The 21,841-nt window shown below is 49.8% G+C and overlaps 5 protein-coding genes across 5 annotated transcripts; 2 read left to right on the forward strand and 3 right to left on the reverse strand.

The window, feature by feature from the left end:
- Positions 1 to 55: 55 nt before the first annotated feature.
- BCR38DRAFT_410878 (uncharacterized protein) lies at positions 56 to 994 on the reverse strand (the record flags this gene model as incomplete). Its single annotated transcript, XM_040858520.1, has 4 exons — positions 56 to 406; positions 448 to 539; positions 626 to 945; positions 978 to 994. 4 exons carry the CDS (start codon positions 992 to 994, stop codon positions 56 to 58), a joined length of 780 nt encoding a protein of 259 aa, XP_040714305.1.
- Positions 995 to 2,124: 1,130 nt separating this feature from the next.
- BCR38DRAFT_410879 (uncharacterized protein) lies at positions 2,125 to 2,784 on the forward strand (the record flags this gene model as incomplete). Its single annotated transcript, XM_040858521.1, has 1 exon — positions 2,125 to 2,784. The coding sequence occupies one exon, from the start codon at positions 2,125 to 2,127 to the stop codon at positions 2,782 to 2,784; it is 660 nt and encodes a 219-aa protein (XP_040714306.1).
- Positions 2,785 to 9,357: 6,573 nt separating this feature from the next.
- BCR38DRAFT_327250 (Cupredoxin) lies at positions 9,358 to 10,014 on the reverse strand (the record flags this gene model as incomplete). Its single annotated transcript, XM_040854823.1, has 3 exons — positions 9,358 to 9,529; positions 9,581 to 9,632; positions 9,717 to 10,014. Coding segments are annotated over 3 exons (522 nt in total), but the record flags the coding sequence as incomplete, so codon positions are not given.
- Positions 10,015 to 11,533: 1,519 nt separating this feature from the next.
- Positions 11,534 to 17,106, reverse strand: BCR38DRAFT_486740 (proteasome stabiliser-domain-containing protein; the record flags this gene model as incomplete). The annotated part of the gene is made up of 3 exons (XM_040864066.1): positions 11,534 to 16,781; positions 16,843 to 16,889; positions 16,945 to 17,106. 3 exons carry the CDS (start codon positions 17,104 to 17,106, stop codon positions 11,534 to 11,536), a joined length of 5,457 nt encoding a protein of 1,818 aa, XP_040714308.1.
- A 1,030-nt stretch (positions 17,107 to 18,136) lies between these two features.
- Positions 18,137 to 20,358, forward strand: BCR38DRAFT_240662 (uncharacterized protein). The gene is made up of 2 exons (XM_040854384.1): positions 18,137 to 18,782; positions 18,853 to 20,358. The coding sequence occupies exons 1-2, from the start codon at positions 18,221 to 18,223 to the stop codon at positions 19,929 to 19,931; spliced, it is 1,641 nt and encodes a 546-aa protein (XP_040714309.1). The 5' UTR covers positions 18,137 to 18,220; the 3' UTR covers positions 19,932 to 20,358.
- The last annotated feature ends 1,483 nt before the right edge of the window (positions 20,359 to 21,841 follow it).

Consider the following 21,841-nt stretch of genomic DNA (forward strand, 5'->3'; position numbering starts at 1 on the left):
TGGGTATTAGCAATGCGACCGCGTTCGAGCTCTATTCGCCGAGATATTCGACTATTCAAGTCTCAGGGGCGTAATCAGTGACTAGGCTGGAATCCTGGAGGGTTGCAGAATGACAGCAACCGATATCTGTAACTTTAGCAAGCGGGATAAATGAATTGACCAGATATTTTCTCAGGGCATGGCAGCGGGTAGGCGAGTCCAAGGGTAGATTTGGGTAAGGGTTATGGCGTTTATATGGAACGCGCACCCCGCCATCAATGAGTAGCACACTTAATGGCTTCGCATCCGCGCCAATTTGAATGAACGTAATGATATTCGTAGTGAGTGTTTGGAGAAACACATCGGATACTACACAATTATGAGGACTGCCTGGGAATGAAAAGTTTGCGTCACCAAGTCGCCCGCTCTATGCATAAGACAAGGGAAAGGGGTACTATATTCACTTACTTGGACCAGTAGAGAAATAAATATCACCTGCGACTTAAGGATGGCGGCATGACCGCGCACGGTTTGTCGTTCCGATTTTCCACCGCGCAAGGCTGTAGACTGCTTCCTCATGCACTACAGCTTGCACGGGGAGAGTGATGCACAGGAGCGGAGGAGGCGTCTATTTATTGACACAGACCATCGACCCCATGTGGCGTAAGAGTAGTATTGGAAGCATCAGTTGACCCTCCGGCAACGCAGACGGCCTGTTGAATGATGACAGGTGCTGTATTCGCAGACTCGACATCTCGGGATCCTGGCCCAGGGTTGTCCGCACTCTCACTACTTCGACACCCCGTTGGTTGGTATGCGTTGTAACAGTAATGGACTCGTACATTTAGTATACCCAGTTGTGGCATCCCGTTACAACTTGTAGAATGTGTTTTATGCAGAAGATTGACCATATCGACGATTCGAGGCATAGTAGGCCGAAGGTGTGACCAGGTTTGACCGTTATAACTGGTACATTGAAGCAATCACCTCGAACTGACTGAAGTCGTCTCGCCATGGTTTCGTGGCTGAGAATGGCGTCCGTTAACTTGGTCTTGAGGTCGTTCGCTTCTTTTTTTGTTCTTTTCTTTTTGCGAAATTGTCGTAAATCACGGAGACTTGGCCGAGAACCAATAGTACAACACACAGATGCGAGGTTCAAGATAGCAGCGGTGGCGTAGCGAAACTGGAAAACGGGGAGCAATACCACATCTCCAACAGCGGGATAATTCGACGGGATGTGTGGCAAGTCCCCTCATACCGCAAACGCATGTCTCTTCCCTCGGCCTTGACCAATGTCATGTTCAATGAAATTGGTTTAGTTCCTCGAACTCTTTCGCCCTTTCAATATCCACGGTGTCCGGCTTGTCCACGGATGGCTGGATGTAGAAGTAACCCCAGGCGATAATGGGAAACCTAACGCAAAGATGTACGCTATGTTGGAGGAAAAGCTAAGTATGGCTCGGGCGGTATCGATGGGTGTGTGTCATGAGGATATACAGCTCCGTGCCGTCAGCCTTTTTGCCAATGAACATGCTGGTGCCGTGACCTCGGCCTATATACTCAGCAGAGTCGCCAACCCTTAAGTGACGCGGCCGCAAATACTCGAAGGACAGTCAACTTCGAGGTGGGGCTGATGACCGAAGGACTGTCCAGACGACTTGGGTCGATCGAGCCTGACACGCATTGCGCGTGCGGGTGTGGGGCAAAGTAGCCATCGCTCCATAATATGTTGACAGAAGCGCTTCAAGCCATTGTCCGCGACAGGACTGGTGATGTCGTCCCCTTGACTCGAGTCAGGGTCCTCAAATAGCAAATTTGAGTGTCGGTGGTTTCCGCAGGCCTCCTCCCATCGAGTCGCAAGTCGGCGAGTAATCGCGAGGAAGTACGGCAAGTTCCAAACAGCTCACGTTGCGGGCCGGAAGTCCAGGCATCATGCCCGGTGAGCAAAGGGGAGCCTCCCCGGAGGTTGTAATAGAGCTCGAACGCAGATCGCACGGTATAAGAGGGGTCTAAAGAAAAAAACCATGGACTTACTTTTGAGCACCAAACTACACCTTTTGGTCATACAGACGCAGAAAAGCAGCAGAGAGCACGAGCGCCGTAAACGAGAACCGGCAAGACCCAAGGGATAGTCGGTAGACTAAAATGAATTTTTCGAAGGACAAACTCGTTTTCCGGCAACTCCCCAAGAATCCGTGGTGCGCCGAAAGAATTGTGGAACTGCGCTGTGGAAAAACCCGCAACAGACAGATGACAAGAGTTTTTTTTTCTGCAACTATGACGATGCGGGAGAGACGAGGGACGGACCGGATACCGAGAGCGCAACAGAAAACAACAAGCACGAAAGGATGCTTCTTGCACAACGCAACGCAACGATTCGGGCACGATGACAGTAGGATGCGAAAGAACGCAATTAGGATTGGGGAGAGGGGGGGGAGAGGAGGGAAGAGGAAAAGAAAGGATGGAGAGATGAAGAGGAAGAAACAGCAAGAAACAAAAGCACACAACGACGGACGGTGCTTGGTCTGGTTTGCAGGAGACGTGTGTGGGAAGGGTGGAAGTGGGAATTATCAGTCGGCCGGGTGGAGGAAAATGAGACTTCTCTCGACTTGTTGCAGCTGGGCTGCTGGGTTGCCGCTGCTGGGGTCCAAGGATGGTGGAAGGCAAGACCACCGCATCGCAAAAACTCTGTGTGCCGCTAGCACTAGCACACGCCTGGCGTCGGCCGTCTGTGGTACAGCTACAAGGACCGAAGTCCCCCTGCCGCCTTGTTCAGCTCCACAGGTGAGCAACTTGGAGCTGTAAATATGTTATTTACATCACGAACGTTCATCGCAAAGTTTAGCCGAAGGTGCATGCGATTCTATGAGCATGCCAGAGCGCAATTGAGAGTGTTTGCAAGTCCCCAATGGTAGGTACATGGTAATTGGGCGAGAGGCTCAGACCACTTGAGTGGATGGCACCTGCCCTGCAAGTGCGAAGTACCGTGGTGACGACAGACTTGACAGCTTGAGGGGGTGGTTGTAGTTAAGGTGACCATAGACCCCCCTAGTTCAGCCGACCAACCCCCCACTTTAATCAAATATTTATGGGGCGCTCGTGATAAAACCATGGTCGGCTTTTATCACCGACCACACTTTTCTTTTTAAATCCGTAGAGATTTTTCCTAGTAACTCTAGTCTAAATATAATGAAATTATTCTATAATTAGTTCTAAATCGATTCTTAATCGATTCTACTATATCATCTTTACTGTAGCTACTACAGATATTTCCCTATTATCTAAAATATCCGCTCTATATTTAGAGGTACGTACTTATAGTTATATATATACTACCGGAAGTAGTAGGTATACGGTAATAGAGCTTACTAATAGCTAGTACGACTTTATCTTCCTAGATTATATAGGATTAGTTTAGAATCGATTAAGAACCGATTTAGAAGTACTTACGTCGTTAAACTCGAATAGTAGTATACTAAGTAGCCAGTAGTGTGTGCCGTCGACGTAAGTAATACTATCCTTATAGAAGTAATATTAGGGCTAAAAAAGAATTAACTTAAAATCGATTCGAAGTTAATTTAGAAATATACTTACTATATCCTTGTATGACGGTATCGTTACGTAGAACGATTAGCTGAATTACGAGGAAGAAGTAGCGGATAACGGGTTATTACTAGGGAAAGCAGAATCGAATCGAAATCGGAATTCAAATTCAATTCAAATTCGATTCTATGGTCAGCTAGACCCAATTTTCACATATTTTCAACTAATAAGAATAGAGGGACTATCTACCCCACTATGGTCACCTGGACCCAGTGTTTTAACATCACGTGAGGTCATGGTCGGCTCAACTGGGGGGGTCTATGGTCACCTTAACTGTAGTCTCTTGAGGGGTGGGTTGGGAAAAGGGATGTCACTGTCCGAGCTCTTCCAAGGTTTCTAAAGCTAAAGGCTGGCAGCTGTCGCAATTCGAAATACCACGGACACAAGGGTCCTTCTATATCCACGTCGCCATTATATTTGTAACTTGTTTGGAGGCTTCAAAATGTCAAGATCGAGACGACATGCGCTAGTGCTCAAGCTGGAAGCACAACTCAGGGTTTACAGTACAGATAATGATATGTGCTCACCAAAAGTACCTGCAAATCCAGGACCTAGAACGGTCCCAGCTGTCGCGTTCGATCTCGCATGCAATATGTAAACATTGTCTGGCAATGCAATGCAACATCCCACTGAACTCTTTTGGCTTCCTTCTAGCTCCCAGTTGTCAATTGAGCAATATTCGATAACAAGACCTACGATGGGCGTATCCCACTTGTGCTGGTTGTTTACTCTCGCTTATCTCTGGAGCGAACTGCTGCGGTCAACCCAGTTCCAGGAGCCTTTTCCTCAATTTCTGCAGGTCTCGTTTCGAAACAAGCAATTGGGACGTGGTTATTATTTGTTCAGATCAGGTCTGATCAGGCCTTGTGCGCCCAAAAGGAAGTGGTACCTGCAGTATGCCCTACGGCGATCGCCGTTGCGCACTATAGAGCTGGTTCCGTTTGGATCTAGGGTCAGGTTGACACATCTGCACCACATCGTTACCAGACCTATTCGTAATTAACGAGGGGCATTGATGTATTCAGCGTTGTATACTCCGTTGTACTTCTTGTGTTGAGAACAGCAGCCATTGACCGACGGCCGTGGTTTGCTCACTTCCGCAGGTAGCTCCTTGCCGTCAAGACCGTATTGTATGGGCGTGCATATGCATGTTGCCCTCTAGCAGATGACATGTGCTCATGTCAATGGATACAGTTCGTTCGCCAGTCAGTCCGCCCCTCATCAAGGAAGTAAGTTGGATCGTGTCTGCATGAATCTTGCAATTTCCCCTTCTTGTTCACGAACACGGTCACGATTCATGCCACGCAGGCCAGCAGACACAGCTTTTGCCAACACTTCCACGTGCAGCAAGAGCAACGCGAAATCTGAAAGGGCATCTCGAATCAGAGCGTTGGAGCGCGGCCCCGGAAAATGCGACGATCTGCTCAATCCCTGTATCGCGCCGCCACAATGACCCCTCCATGCGCTCAATGAACGAAGATAAAATCCTCCATAGTTGCTTCCTTCGATATCTCATGAAGTGCCGGTCTGTGGACTCTGCTTCGCAAACGCGACTCAGACCTTCGTCATCTATTATCATCAGAGACGCACGATGCTCAAACGGACTCGTCTAATGGGTCGGGCTCAGAAGTCTTCAACAGTACATACGTCGACTTCAATTTAGGACCGGTTGGACAAGGATGGGTGATTGCGGAGTGAGGCGTGGCTCTATCCGTCCTCGTCAGCCAGCAAACTTTTCCTTTTCGCGGTTCCTCTTCTTTTGATGCTGGTCGAATGGTTGAATTAGGTGCTTCTTGGTTGGACGCGCAATTACGCACATGCAAGAAGCCACCGGGCCCGCGATCGTGGTCCGAATTCATCTTTCTCATCTGAAGCAGACGACGCATACACATGTTTTGCGCATGCTGTGGCTCGTCGACAAGCATACAGTGTACGATCGGTTGAGTTAATTTACAGTCGGTCTTTGCATGTGCTTCAAGGACGTACGGAAAGGACACCCGAAGCCTTGCTGGGCAGTCAGCATTTGGAATTGTCGTGGCAGCAGCTCCATCTCGACTTCGCGGCAATGGATAGATCGATCATCAGTGAAGCTTTTGGAAAGAAAAAAAACCCGGCTTGTAGCTTGGATGTCAGTCGCCAATTCTCGTCGGTGATTTGCTCAGGACGTCCTGCACGAATTATGCACTACAGCGGCGGCGTAGGTGATAGCGCAGCTCCAAAACTGGGATGATGCCTCGTCCTCGACTTCTCGTTTGGTAGAGTCCCCGTTTTCCAACGACTGTGCCGGGCTTGCGGAGGCCGGAGGAATTGCGTGCATATTTGCGCGACGTCTAATTGCTGTCAAACATGCCTGATAACATGCCTGACCATTGAGGACACTCCATTTGCAGTCCAGTCTCGCTGCCTGCTCCGAGGTCATTACTCGTATCGAATCGAAGCTTGCAAGGCCAGGCTTGTCGAAATGTCCGATAAAGTTTGTCGAGGTAACTGGAGCCCTTTTAGAGGGCGCCAATACTATGTAACAAGCAGCCACCACGGCAGCAAACGCATTTTTTCTCTCGACGCATGTATGCCTTTCGGAAAAGGTTGACAAAAATAAACCTTGTAGTTCCATTGGCGAGCTACCGACATCTAATCGGCAGCGGATGTCTGAGTACGAGTGTTAATTCGCTTGGGCCGTCTCTGAATGCCAAGGTGGCGGTCTTTGCCTGAGTTTGGCTCATATGGCCTAGTCTTGGAGTACGTAACTTGACGAAATCGCATGTACCATCATGTGATTCTCAGTGCCTGTCTCTTACGTCAGAAAATTAAAGGTGAAGATGTGAATCTGCGGCTTCGACGGTTAGTTAAATCGTCAAAGTTCAACCATTGGAGCTGCCAGCCAAGTGATATGTATATATACTCTCCTCGATGTATCTGATGGTCAGTGTTTGGGTGAATGATGCCAGAGTCAGACGTAGCAAATCACCGCTCCTGAGTTCGTTCCCTAGCAGTTCGTTCCCTAGCATCTGCTTATGGAGATTGGCTCAAGATGCGTACTTCTTATGGGCAAAGGATTTAAATACTCTGCACAACCCCTGTAAAGATCTATTTACCCTGCAATTTTTCTGCCGCTTTTCTCTCCACATTTCCGCCATGCTTTCTGACTTCATGCCTCTGGAATTAGCATACGACTACTATTCCTCAGCTCAACATGACGTCGCTACTCCTATTATCTATTCCTATTGATGGACAAGAGTTCCTTGACCTTGATACTCTATCGCTTGCCCTCGATAACTAGGCTGTAAAGGAGAAATTCTCTTATCGGGTTGAGCGGCGAGATAAGACCCGTGGCTCCTGGGTGTGTGCCTCTGCGTTAAGCGGCTGTTTATGGCGCTGCCGAGCAACCCATTCCCCTGTGAGGATATCTGGCAGATTCATATTTTCGAAACGGAGCATAGTTGTGGCGGAGCTGCAAGGCAAAAATTCTCCTCTGCGTCTAAGAAAGACTGGTTAGACCGTATTGTCGCTGCCAATATTTCAGTAACACAGCAGACCCCCCCACAACAAATACTCGACCTCCTCCGTATCCAATTCGCTGAAGATATCGACTACAAGAGAGCTCAATAGTGCCGGTTGCGACTACTCGACGGAGATATTGGCAAGCAACAACATAGCTTCCAGTTACTACCCGCGTATAAGGAGCTCTTAGAGACCATCTCTCCTGCTATCCATATCGACTTACTTCGAGACCGCCATCAACGTTTTGAACGAATCTTCATTTGCCCTGCTGAGAGCCGCTCTACTTATACCCTTTGCCGACGTCTCCTCGTTATCGACGGAACCTTCTTAAAGGGTCGTTTCATCCTTACTCTATTGCTTGCCGTCACGATCGATGCGAATGGCGAGACTATTACCTTGGCCTGGGCGGTAGTCGAGTCGGAAAATAAGTCTTCTTGGACATGGTTTTTACAGCACCTTCGTTGGGCTATCCCAGAGGTCTCAACAGAGCAGAGCACAATTCTATCAGACCGAGGTAAAGGACTCCTTGACTCGGAGAAGGTCCTCGGTCCGTTAGCTATAGGGGCGTGGTGCTGTCATCATATTAAGGAGAATTTCACGGGAAAGTGCGGGAGAGGGCTTGCCTCTTTATTTTGGACTATCGCCCGAGCGCCAACTCTAGCCCAATACGAGGCAGCTTTAGAGAAGCTTCGACAACAAAAGCCCGAAGCTGCGGCATATCTAGAGGCGGCAAACCCTTCGCTTTGGGCCGAGGCGCTATTCTCTGGGCGTCGATATGGCCACGATACAAGTAATATCGTCGAGTCTCAAAACGGAGTATTAAAGTTTGATCGGGAACTTCCAATTATTGCTCTCCTCGACTCAATATGGCACCGGGTTATGGAGAAGAGGGCAGCTCGGCTTCAATCTGCTTTACGGTTGATAGAGGCAGGGAAGACAGCTACCCCATTCGTTGAAGGGAAATTACGAGAAGGGAGGCAATGGGCGTCTAGTAATCGTGCTCAGTTTTCGTCACCAACGGAAGCAAGAGTAGTACAGCCTGACGGCCTTATTTGCATTGTAAATTTGACAGCAGGGACGTGTTCATGCCGTCGGTATCAAAGGAATGGAATCCCTTGCGGGCATGCCATTACCGTAATACTAGCAGGAGGGGACGGTATAACCCCTTATCTACCAGAATCTCTTTCTCCGACAGTTTGGGCTGCCACGTATAGTAGCCCGATGCCAGCTGTCAACGTCTCTGAGCTTAAGCTCAAGCCAGAGGACCCTTGTAACCCTCCAATTACTAGAGTACCTCGAGGACGCCCTGTACAAGAGAGGATTCGAAAGGGGGATTCTTGCCGCCCTCCACAGAGCTCACAATCGCGATGCTCTAGTTGTGGTGAGACTGGACATAATATGAGAAGGTGCCAACGCCCCCATGGATAGCTTGATAGGCCCGATCGGTGGGTCTGATGGGTTGAGCAGGGGGTGGGAGGTCTGAGAAATTGCAGGGTAAATAGATCTTTACAGGGATTGTGCAGGGTATTTAAATCTTTTGCCCATTTTTTATTATCATTGATGTCTGCTTCAATGTAATATATGTCTTCGGTAACAGACAAAGATTGGTCATTCAGCATGGTCTCACCCCCATTTGAGGCAAAACAAAGCCAGACACCAGACTCCACGTTGTCCCAAAAAGTCGACAAGGATCGAAGTAAAGCGATTGTGCTGTGTTCTCATGCTGAGGGTTATGATAATAAGACCGTGGCGTAAAAGGCTACGCTATTGGCAGTACAGTTTTGCCAAAGATTTTCTAAAACTGAACATTACGATGATTTTATACACAAAGACGGCGCGGCAAGCTGTCGAAGACATCTGTGAGATGGGCATAGTGAGAATATTTACAAGAACGAACACGTGGATTGCGCCAATATTCTACTCTGGCGGGATTTGAACCATGCCAACCGCGGGCTCTACCGGAACAGCCCCAGCGTTTGGAGTAGTCGTCTGGGACAGCCCAGGGGCAGGTGCCATTGGAATAGGGACAAGTGCAGGGGCAGCAGGAGCGGGAACGGGAGCTGGGACGGGAGCTGGAGGTGCAGCCGGTGGTTCGGCGGCCGGGGGTCGAGTCGACTGAACAAGTGGCGGCTGTCCTCCAACACCGGGTGTAACCGTGGTCAGAACGGTGACGGTTGGCGGGATCGACCCGTTGGGCAGGACGGAGACCCCAGATGGCACAATGGCAGATGGGGGCCCCGTCATGTTGGCCGGGGGAGTTATGGCCGGCGGGGGTGGCGATGCGGGCGCGGGCATGGGTATGGGCATGGGCATGGCGGCCGGGGCGTTGAAGACGGCGTTTCCGATGGGGATCATGGCCTGGGTTCCGCCTATGACATCATTTTGGGGGATGTTCTCAGTCTGCGCCGCTGCGAGTTGGGCGTACTGGATCAGTTGGTCCGCATTTCTGATGGGCATGTCAGTTGCTCATCTCCTAGGAGTTGCTCTCTAAACTTACGCATTTATCGTCATGACCATGCCCATTTGACAATGAGGACCAGTTGCGCAATCTTTAACCCACATCTCGAGTCAGCATATGCACATTTGGGAAGGTCAAGCGAGGGCAGAATTAATAATCCTTCACCGCCACTTACATAGAAACATTGGACTTGTATTTGTGACTGGCATATTGAAAGTTCCAACCATGCCTGATGCAGCGTCAAACGCTATAAAGCCACTGTTGACGCCTGGGGCTGGCCCGTGGAGCGGTTTGCACGGCGCCTCTGCCGCAGATTGAGTGACAGTATGGTTCCTCGCATTGAACTGAAATTGCACAACGTCTCCCGGATTGGCCGTGACGCTGTTCGGTGTGTATGTCAACGAGTTGCCGCCAACGACAACAGGTACGATATTTCCAGCAGCCGCAGCGGCTAAGTTGGTCGTTATGGAGAAGTTATTGGGCATGCCAGGTTTCTGTATTGCCGGAGCAGCAGGAGGAGCCGCCGGGACTGCTTGGGGCGCTGCCCTACAGACCTTCAAGCACGGTGAGAAAAGTACCAGCGCGAGGAAGCGCATCTTACATATGTTTGGGGGAAGTATGCTTGAGAAAGACGTTGATTTTCGTCTTCGTCATTAGCCTGATGACGACGAACGAATCCAAGTTATCAAGTCGTGCTGGATAACTAAATTGGATCCTTCACGTCAGGCTCGCGAGAAATCCGGATAGAAGCATGTAGATGAAAGTTTGTCCAAGAGGCATGCTGAGTAGAGGGCCAGCCATCTTGACTTCCATGATACTCTCGGCAAGGAAATTCTCTTTCCATCCGGACGCCAAGTCATCCGAGCAACTGCCGTGTCGCTGCGCCGTTGAAGTCGTAGAGGTCGTGTGCATCGTGGGATGTGTGGCGGTTGGCCAAATGGGGCTGAATATCCATTGGACGACAAGTGATCAGACTCATGCTTTCTGCAGTAGTTCCTTGGTCCCCATTTCCAAGTTGTTTGAGGTTTGAGGTTGGACTGTTTTCTGGCGATTGGCTCATCCATCGCTGCCGCATGTTTCGCAACATCCTCGTCTGATCTTTCGGACAATGCAACTACACAGTGGCCTCTATAAACTGATGCCTTGTGAATCTTACTGTTTCCGTCTGTTTAAGGAGACAGGTACCGCATCCCATGCACAATAGATCTATCCGTCAATCCCAACTTCATCCTTGGGAGCAGGGGATGTTTTGCCAAAAAGTATTTGTCAACAAGTCTTGCAATGAAAACCCAAGTCCTTTGTTCCTTTCAAATCTTGGGACATAGTATAAGACAACCGAAAATTGAGGGACATTAGCCCCTTCACTGGTAACTTCAAAACTTAGACATGACCTTATGCCTCTCACATGGAACTGGTTGAACATTCATTAGTACCGACGAGCTGGAATTTGGGCCAAAATGAATACCTGCGAATAGATCAAGACTGTCCTATATTGACATGCGTTGTCTTTCGTTTGGGTGGCTCGTGAGGTCGATTGTTCGATTGTTCGGTGTTGCAGCCACTAGAGTAGTCAAAGTTGGGGTTTGAGCTTCGAAACTTCTAGCCCAGGTTCTTAGCTGTCCCCTGATTTCTGAAACATTCTGGCATGATAACATTTGATGACACAACACAACAAGGGGGGATTACTATTTCAGACAAGGAAATATTCCACGCCTTACCTCGGGTCCCAAGGTATTCTTCCTTGGGGGCATGTATCACAATCAATTTAGACCTCTGGACCAAGCGTTTGGAGTGGGGGTGGGCGCGATCGCGAAACTCCAGGGCGATGCGCATACGGGCACATGGGATCTAACGGATTTGTAATGTAATATGAAAATATTTACTTGATCCCATAATCCTGCAAGCCCGTCTACTCGGCCCGCCAGATTTATTTCTGGGGGCTACACCTGAGAAAGAAAAAATGGCATCGCTCAAAACTGCACGACATTCCACTCAGCAAGTGTCAGTCAATTTCTGAACTGCCTGTTTCAGGACTTTCTGTACGTCAAGCGATCTTTCCGCTTTCACCATCGCCAGTAGTCTCTCATTCATTTGTTGGCGCAGTGCCTCTTGTCCGACGGCGGGACCGAAAATCCCTTGATTGCATTTGTCGACAAAGGCATTGATTGCCTTAGCTTGGCTCAGTCGTTGGCTCTCCACCATCACGACATCTGCATCCCATACAGCTATCGCTGTGAACCACTTTGAGGCTATTGTGATGGCCTTTGAATTTGGAGGTGGTGGTGGCGCCTCTGCTGTCTTCATTACTTCAACGATGGATGTATACCACGTATCCCTGGCGATGGACGCTGCCTCTTGTGCGCCTTCAACTGTGGCAATGATATTGCCAAGTACAGAGACTGGGTCTTGTCGCATATTAGGTCGATTGTATGCCGTCATAGCAGCCTTCAAAGCCGCAGCTGTCGTATTGCGCTGAAGCTCCGTCAACTTATCGGGCGAGTCTGGATTCAGGTAATCTACGACGACGCCCTTTACCTCGCCAAACATGTCCAGATCATCTCGCTCCGCGGCGAACTGGGCTAGCGCTTCGATGGCATGAGGCCGATATTCGTCGTTGTTGCGTTTCGCCTCGCGAATTGCTATCTTCTTCATTTGTGCCGCAACTGCTGCGTCGGTGCCCCAAAATTTCTTACTATGCCGAATAAAGATGGGAAACGCGACGACAAGCTTTTCTTTGCCCTTAAATGTCTTCAACGCCAGTGCCTTTTCCAGGACCGGCCAGATTTTCTGCAAACTGGTGCCGCTGAACTGGCCATCCTTTCCCACCGCACTGCTCATCTGGGTGATCATAGAGGTGATAGTTTGCGCCGCACCGTGCAGCAGAGCCCACTTGGATGTGCCTAATGCCATAGACACGCATTCTGTTATTTCGTCAACAAACCTGACAACGGTGTGGCTTCCACCGGCATGCTGATTCCAAGCCTCCGTAAACTCTTCTGAGACATAGTCGTCCGTATCGTGCTTGGCCATGTAGACAAACGGCAGAAGTCGCGACTCGAGGTCAGTAAAAGTATCGGGTGATACCTTAGCGATGGCTAAAACTGCATCTGCAATCTTTTGGCGCCGTATCTCATCCTCGGCTGCAAGGTAGAGATCCACGAGCTTTGAAGCAAACTGGTCAAGAGTTTCGGCCGCAGCCGTTCTCAGAAGGTAGGCACAACTTCTGGTATAGGCCTTGCTGACCTCGTGGTTTCGATCCAGTATCTGAGTCTCCATGATTTTGAGGAACATGGCATTGTACGGCGGAAGAAGAATACTATGCCGCAGCGCCAGAGTGGAGAGAACCTCTCCACATCCGACTTTTGTTTGCATGCCAATGGCTGATTTGACAGTCTGTGCAAGCTCAGGAGCCAAATCTTTCATGACGTCTTCATCCGCAAAACGAAGGCAGTTGCCAATACACTCAAACATTGGCGATCGAGTGGCCGCACTGCTTCTCAGTTTGTCGAGTTGTTCCCGGTCTTCCTCGCCGACTCGTTGGTAATAATAGTTGATTCCCTCGGGCTCAATTGTGCCAAGCAAGCCTAGGCAGTGTATCACTATGGTGGGGATGAAGGGCTTCAGTGTCTCTCCTCCATTTTTTACCACATCAAGGACAGTACTGATCGACAGGTATTTGACTTCCTTGACTGAGTTTTCAATACCCTTGTCGGAAAGTAGGAATGGTAAGACCTGCGCGATCATAGATTTGGCCGACGAAGTGTTGTTATTTTCCTGGAGTTGTGTCACGAGGGTCTTAGAAAGACCCATGCACATTTTAAGTGCAGCTGCCCTGACCGACCCTTTCTGATCGTCAAGAACTTTCAGGGCCACTCTCCAGATCTCCGCGTAGTAGTTTTCGTATTTAGGAAACGGTTGGCCGTATATCAGTTCTGCGATCGCTGCACAGCTGGCTTCGCGAACTCTCCACTCCCTGCCGTCCAAGATACTCTTGAGGAGGTCATCCATGATGGCATCGAAATAAGTATCAATCACTATTGTTTGATCCTTCACTACAGCCTTCCAGATATCGTCCATTGATCTTCTCACATTGGAATTCGGATCAAACCGGTAACGATATAGCTTTGGATAGATCTTGGGATCCAGTTCCGCGTCAGAAAGAATGTTGCTCAGGCCAAATCTCCCAAATGCAGAGCGTGCAGTCCACGTAGCTGCATTTGTCGCCAATGCCATAAACTTGTAGATGAGAGACTGATCTCCGACCTCGTTGGCGAGGCTGATAATGTCTTTATACGACGTCACAGACTTGCCTTCTCCGGTGGGCAGAGCTCCTTCGTCGAACAATTCAGTATCCTGGTCGACCTTCAACTGGGTCTTGGTCCCCGTGAAGGTGGCTATCAGGTCTTTGACAAGTTCACCTTTCAGCGTAGCATCACCTCTTTCATAGACCAACGCCAGACCTCTGGAAGCTGTTTCCTGGACAAGTTCGTCCCTAGCCGTCAGGAGTCGCATAAAGGCAACCTGGCATTCCCGAAGCCGGGATTGGACTTCTTTGAGATGAGAACAATACTGGATGATACAGAAGAGCCAAATACCACTTGCTTTCAGTAACGATGGCCTGGTGGTCTTGCAGTCATTGATCAGCTTCTCAAGGCTTTCCGTTATGCGGTCAGGTCGTCTGCACAGAGTCTTGACCATGTCTTCTTCGGCTGTGCCCAGCGGCTCCACGTCGAAGCCCAGTTTTACCGCCTCAGAGTCCCAACGAGCTATGACGGCGGCGATTGCTTCGCCAGTGGCGAAATGAACCTCGACTCGCTTTATCTCAGAGAGTCCAAATAGTATTTCCAAGACACTGCTCACTGCATCTGTTTTGGCGAGGGAAGGAACGGCCAACCGCCCAAGAGCAGAGATAGCCTTTTCATTGTTTGATTTGGCAAGCATCTCAAGAGTATCCGTCGTCTCCTTGAACTTTTGAACCACCGCAGGAAATCCCATGTTGGCAGTCCAGAGCTGAGAAACAGCCTCAATGGCCACGTCGCGGATATTGGCGTCTGCTAATGCTAGAGATGATGCGAAGAGTTCATAGAGAAAGTCTGTATGATCTGAAGCGTCCGCCGGGCGAATTTTGCCGTAAAAGGCTGCGTGGCAGAAGTAGCTGCACAGAAAGGCCAGCGATCCCTGATACTCGGCAGATTGGGCTGCCGATGGTTGTTTGCACGAACTGAGATACCCTCGCAGCTGGGAAACGAGGTTTGTGGCTTGATCGCTCCATGGTGCGAGGATACCAAAAGCCTTGGAAGCCAATTGTCTGATTTTATGGTTGTTCGACTTGGCCATGGCAAGGAGCTCTTGTGCTCTTCCAGAAAGCCTGCTGACGACGGTCTCACTTGGAGCGAACGACAATAGGTCAGCGAGACAACGGACACATTCCTCAGCCCCAATATCTGCATGATCTCGAATGCCGTCAAATGCTGCGTTCAATAAATTGAGCAACGAATCGTGATCGGCGGTGGTCATGTATGCTCTAGCCAGACTGCGAGTTTTGAGATCGTTCTGAAAACGGCTTTCTAGCTGCGATTCCCAGTCGATATCCACCTTTCCTTCGTTCAATGCACCAAGGAGGAGAATTTGAGTAACATATTTGATTGCAATTGGGAAGGCTTGCAGGCGCTCATTGGGAAATAACGGGTAAGCTGATGTCTGGTCAACAGCCATCTCGTCGCTCCCTACATACCTCGGTTCGGAGTCGAAAAGCATCTGCGTCAATTTCGTCCAGTCCGGCAATAATAGGTCTTCATCCGGTCGGAGTTTGGAAGCCCACCAGGGATCAAGGCCCCTTTGGCCCTCTTCGAAAACATCGCGTCGTCCAGAAGAACCCCCACTGAGCGCCAGCATATCGATCCATCGCGCTTTGATGTTGCTATAAGGCAAGCAGTTGTTGGCAAAGCGGGTTGCGACATGCTTGGCTGTTCGTATTCCTTGCCTGTCTGACAGTGTCATATAGTCGAGGAGAAGAATTTCGAGATCTCGATGGTCAACCTCTGTTGTGTACTTAAAAAGGCCCATCATGCTAGAAAGAGCGCTTTCGATATACACGACGATATCTGGGCTTGGGTCAGATACTAGAGAATCGAACAACCATTTCAGGAGTGAGTCCTTCGCTTTTTGTTCAAACCGGCTGCCCCTTGCCAGGGCACCGATAGTCTCATACGCGTTTGCACGCAGCCGTTGCTCATCTTGATATTGGGACTGGTTTGCGCTTGCAACTGGGTCCGGCCAACCCTGCTTCAGGACGTAATCTTTGAGTAGCAGAACGAGTTTTGGTCCCGTGTCGTGATCTTCGATTTGAGAGCCCGTTTTGTTTCTGGCTATCCATGCTAGGAAGCCAAGAAGAGCTTTGTGAAGCCTCACAGCTTCGAGGCCGTTGACTGTAGGGTTTTCGCCGCTCGTAAGTTCAAAATCGACGCGGATGGTTTCCACTACTTCGGATCCTGAAGCACACGATGCAGCCGACTTGGAAAGAAGCTTGAGTATCTGAATCCGATGTGATGCGGGAAGTTTGTTGTGAGCCTCAAATAGAGAGCGTACAATGTTGTAATCCTCGAGGTTCACATTGGAGCGCTTAAGGGTATCCTCTGCAACGGAAGAAATCCTGGAGTCTGCGGAGCCAGAAGCACTCACAGTTGGCAAGAAGCGTTCGTTGTCGGTAAAAGCACCACTCGACAGAAAGCTGACTGCTTTGAGTTTGCATTCCGGTAGGCTCAGGTTGCCCGTCTCGCTGGGTTTCCACGTCTTTGGATCGTTACTTCTTAGAAACTCGACTTCCGCCTTAGTTAGACCAGATGGGGTCGTCGCGAGAGCTGCATCGAGGTCTCCAGCCGCTGCAAAAGCGAGATCCTGCCTGAGAAGAAGGAATTTCCCGAGCCACTCAGCTATATACTTGGCGTCAGACGAATCGATCAAGCCGAGGGTCTCTCGGAGGGATATATCATCTTTGCTACCCCTAGATGGAAGCTGGATCTCCAGGAGTAGACGGAGGAAAATAATGAAGATACCAGAGGCACTTGATGGATTCGTCTCCTTCGAAATGGACTGGGCGACCACCGGTAGCAATTCGCGACGTCCGTATTGATCTAAGCGGAAGATACCCTTCTTCACCAGGCCCAGGTCTAGTTGTTTCACAACCGGTGAGCTACTCGTCTTATACTGTTTGAGTAAGCTAGCAACGGGCAGGATGACGCTGGCGATGGAAATTAGAATCAACCATCGAGGTCGTATTGCGCAGAGGTCGTATGACTTACCTCGGTAGCTGAATGAATTTAGTAACGCTAATATATGCTTTGAAGGCCTAGAACACATGTTAGCATGGCCGGCTTTGAACAACATCCACCGGAACCTCTTACCTCGTCGCGAACGGCCTTGTGCGGGCTGCCAGCCTTGTCCAGCAAAGGCACCAGTTGAGTCCGGAGAACCTCACTCAATTGGCGCTCATCTCCTGATGCTGTCGCGATTCTGTATCTAATGGAAGAGACGGCCTTCAGCCCGGCTGCTTCCGATGTTGCCATTGTAGATGGATGGGCCCGTGAAGTTGCTAAAGGAGGAATGGGATGCCCGTGGTTCACGGTATGAGCATCTTCTAGGAATGTTGGGCGGGGTTCTGTTTGTTCCTAAGAAAGCTGAAGTTTCGTGGCATTTAAATGACTGGGAATCCACGGCACGGTTGTTACTACTGAGGATTCTCGTCTTGTCATCCTCATTTAGCCAACACTGCGCACGTCAACAAGCAAGTCGCTGTTAACTTAAGCCACCCTGCAATAGTCAGCACTGAGAAGTACGGCTGACGGATTGAGAGCAACCCGCGGTTGAATATCGGAATTCCTGGAGGGACGGGGCGCTGGAACGGGGTACCCTGCTTTGATTGAAGGAACAATTGCAGGAATCACAGTACGAGAAATAAGGGAATTACATTGAATTGGTACATCTCGAGATCAGGGGAAGCCGCTCTATCGCTTTCTTCAATTCATCCAACGCCTAGCAGGTTTCAATTAGCATTATTTTGTGCTGTCAGTGAAGAAAGAGACTTGCGTAGCTTGGATACAGGCACTTCACTCCGGTCTCTCCTGATTAATCCCGGCCGGTTTGATGTCCGTGGTTGCGTCACAAGAGCCGCTGCTGCTGCACTTGCACAACCTCACATTGTACTCCTGCCTGTCGGACATGACCATCCTTGAAGGCACCAAATGACCACATCCTGCTAGATCTATGATCATTACTGCCCTCTCACGCTTGACGATCAATACACACCTGCCCCAAATCCCAACTCAGCATCTGCAGGATTTCAGGCCATCTTCGATTCTTAACCATTCTTTGACTAAGACAGCCCCACCAGAGGCGCGGGTAGCTACTGCTCTTTGTCCACCACCACAGCAAGTGCCCCTCCATCTGAAAGTCTCCATTAAAGTAGCTTCTAGAGTTCACCTCGATACCGCAATCAACGAAGCCGAAATCTGACGACCAGCATTTCTCAAACCTTCCGGCTGCATCCGGAACTCACGACGGAACCTCGCCCGTCATTACGTGTTCTGCCTTCGCGCCCTTTACCCCACGATACGATCTGTTACGCCTCCCCCCTAAATTTCATTGACTCGAGCATCAGCGCGACCAACTGCCACCGCCAAAATGGACGAAAATGTGGCAAGTTTCCAGTCCATCACGGGCACCGACAACGAGAGAGTAGCGCGAGGCTATCTTGAGATCTCGGGCGGCGATGTCATGCAGGCAATACAGCTCTTTTTCGAGAGCCCTGAACTTTCAGCGAGTTTCACCACACCAAGTCAAGGTCCGCCAGCGTCCACACCAGCAGCTGCGCGAGGAACGGCAGCACCAGCTCGCACTGTTGGCCGCCAGGATGCAAGCGGCGTCATCCACATAGACTCCGATGATGAAGAAGACATTCAAATGAGCCAAGCTGATGATCATGACGACAACATTGTCATACCGGACGATGATGAAGATGAAGTTGCAGCCGTGGCGAGAACCGTACAGGAGGAAGAGGATGCCGCCATGGCTCGGAGATTGCAAGATGAGATGTACTCGCAGGAACCCGGCTCTGTCGATGGCGTGAGGGCTCCTATGAGCCGAACTACCGAGACGCTCGTAGACCCGCATCCGGCCTGGGGTATGGACGATGATCGGGAGGCCGCAGTTCTCGACGAGTTGCGCCGGAGACGGCAGGCTCGAGGTGAGACTAACACAACCACTTTTTTCGGAAAGGCAGGTCACTGACTTGGAGCACTTATCAGCAGCAGCAGCCGGGCCCGCAAACCCTTTCTCTCAGTCCATCTGGGACGACCCTGATGCACCTGGTATCGGCGCCCCGCCTGTGCCACTGGGATCCCGTGCGGGAAGTCGTCCAGGAGGCCCACCAGAGCCAGATTCTGCCCAGAGAAGGCTTGCTGACCTCTTCTGCCCTCCCTACGACCTGCTCTCGCGACTATCGTGGGACGATGCGCGACAAGAAGGCAAAGAACAGAAGAAGTGGATCATGGTCAACGTCCAAGACGCCAGCATCTTCCAGTGCCAGGTTCTGAACCGAGATCACTGGAAGGACTCCAACATAAAATCTTTGATTTACGAGCATTTTATTTTCTTACAATACGACAAGAGCGACCCTCAATCTCGAGAATACATCACTTTCTACTTTGGACAGGGTGTGGATGACCCCAACAACTACCCCCACATTTCCATCATTGATCCCAGAACTGGCGAACAGGTTAAGACTTGGTCGGGCTTACCGCTACCCACAACTCTGGAGTTTCATGCCGACCTCGTTGAATTCTTAGACCGGTATAGCCTGGCGGCCAACAGCAAGAATCCCGTTCCAAAAACCAAACCAAAGACCAAGCCCGTTGATTACGGCCGTATGACGGAGGAAGAGATGCTCGAGATGGCATTGAAGAACAGTATGGAGGTCAACGGAGGTTCAGTCGGACCAAGCATTGAAGACCCGGATCAGCCCACAAAGTCTGACCAAGAAATCGGTAAGGGCAAAGGCAAGGAAGAGGCTGAGCCGTCTGAATCTGCTTCACCCTTCTCGCAAATCACAAGGAGCAACCCCCATATCGAGCCAGAAAACAATTCTGCAACCACTACTCGAATTCAATTCCGACATCCTGCCGGTCGGGTTATTCGCAGATTCGCGGTGGCAGATCCAGTGCGCCGCATCTACGAGTGGCTGAAGGCGGAACCTTTGGAGGGCAAGGAAGGGATCAAGTTCGAACTCAAGGCGAATCCAGGTGGCGACCTCATTAGCAGCTTGGACAAGACTATTGAGGAAGCTCATCTTAAGCAAGGCACCGTCATGATCGAGTTCGTCGAAGACGAAAACTAGGCAGTCGATGTAAATGACTTGACCATATTACACAATATGACAGGATCCCCGCAGTCTCTCGCCGTGTACTAGTGGACTCAACCTGGGGTACAAGTATATCGATACGTCCTCCCCAAGCATATCCGATGGACTGTATAGCCATGACCCAAACATATCACTCGGCCGACCACCGTGGTTGTTATGCATGTCCATCGATACTCAAGCATGAGAATGTAGCTTGAACCTTGCTCTAGCGTTGCATTTCCAGGTAGTAGCGACAGGAATCAGTATTCCAACAACTCGCACCACCTTGGGATGTCGAAGCCTGTTTTATCATGGGCTCCTCGACAAGTCTTGGATGGCTGGATCCATATTCATAGATAGGTAGACTAGTTGCAACGGCCAACGGTCGTTAGGGTAGCAATTGATACATTTCGCCCTGGCAATATGCCCTGTAATATTTCAGATGCTGTAGGACAAGTGAAAGCGACGACTATCCCCTTGAAAAGTATATTTATTAGTGATCATGTCGAAACGCTGTACTAGCCAGCCAGTGGCAATACTCAATCTCGTGCACCAACAAGGCCAACACGTCTCCTGTCGACGCCAAGCTTATAGGGGTAAAATAATTATAGGCAAATGCATTGCGCCGACAAGTCATACATGCAAAGTGATCTGCCTTGCTCCCATTGACGAACTACTCTACACTGGGTTAAGTCAATGGCTTGCTACCAGTGATTATGATTAACTTCGCTCTGCACTTGGGAAAATGTATCTGGTCCTGAAGAGATAGACACTTTGCTAATGTCAACTTTGGAGACTGTCATTACTACCTCTACTTTTGCTAAACAACACGACGATAACCGGTGTTCCTCGTCCCACGCAAATTAGCAAGAAAACCGACAAAACTGGGAGTAGCACCGAATTCTGTAGCGTAAAACAGGCGCCACTTAGTTATTTCACCTGGGTGCGCCGATTATTCTGTTCTTCGAGCGCTTGACACCTTCCACCACGACTATGAACTCTGCAGTCGGCACATTTATGTCTTCTTCTCTATACAATTCTATACGGGCTTTCTATCTTCTTGCAAATTATCCTTGGACTCATGAAGGCTAGCGATGCCGCAAAATCAGTATGGGATTCGCACAGTGCCTCGGTGAGCCTATCCGTGTACGCTATCCTACTAGTTTCGTGAACCATATATCTATATATATCTATATATATCTTCACTACTTGTAACAGAGTACCAGGAACTTATGCAGAAGTGGAATTAAACGTTTATTTCGGGACACGAAGGTGAGCTGGGCTTGGGATGATGAACCCGAAGGTTGCTACGATTTCGAATAGTATGTATGAACAGTGCCCAATCATTCATCAAGGTTGATAAGAACCCACTTTCAGGTCCGCTCCACTGTCATCACTACTAAGGTTACATGTCTTTTATTAATGCAGTGTGTTCAACCGGCGCCTTTCTTAGCTGCTCGCACGATACGACAGCATGCCATACGATTCCGCTTAGAAGCTAGTGATGAGGTCAATATCGCTTGTCAGAATCAAGCGACTTGTGTCCTTCCGAACCCTGGCGGTATCTTCTGCTCCAAGAATCAGCATTATCAGTTGTATTCAGCTCTCTCTGCTCTCGCGTCCATCAGATAGGGGTTCTGTAGTCCGTCGCTGATATCCTAAAAGTAATCTCGTAGCATTTCTCGGTCAACCATAGGATGATATTATACTCAGTCAGGGCGCCACACGTGTAATTGACGCCTATGACGGGCACCAGGGGTTCATCCTCGACGTTGAAATGGCGACAGGCGACCAAGAGCACACCGTTGACTTGTTCCGGAATCTTTCCGCCTCTCAGACGCCCTTGGCATCCAGTATACCTCTTTTCTGTTTATATGGCTAGTCAGGTGTTTATCCCACACGGGAGA

The sequence above is a fragment of the Pseudomassariella vexata genome (assembly GCF_002105095.1).
Source record: "Pseudomassariella vexata strain CBS 129021 chromosome Unknown BCR38scaffold_9, whole genome shotgun sequence".
Classification (NCBI taxonomy): Eukaryota; Fungi; Ascomycota; class Sordariomycetes; order Amphisphaeriales; family Pseudomassariaceae; genus Pseudomassariella; species Pseudomassariella vexata.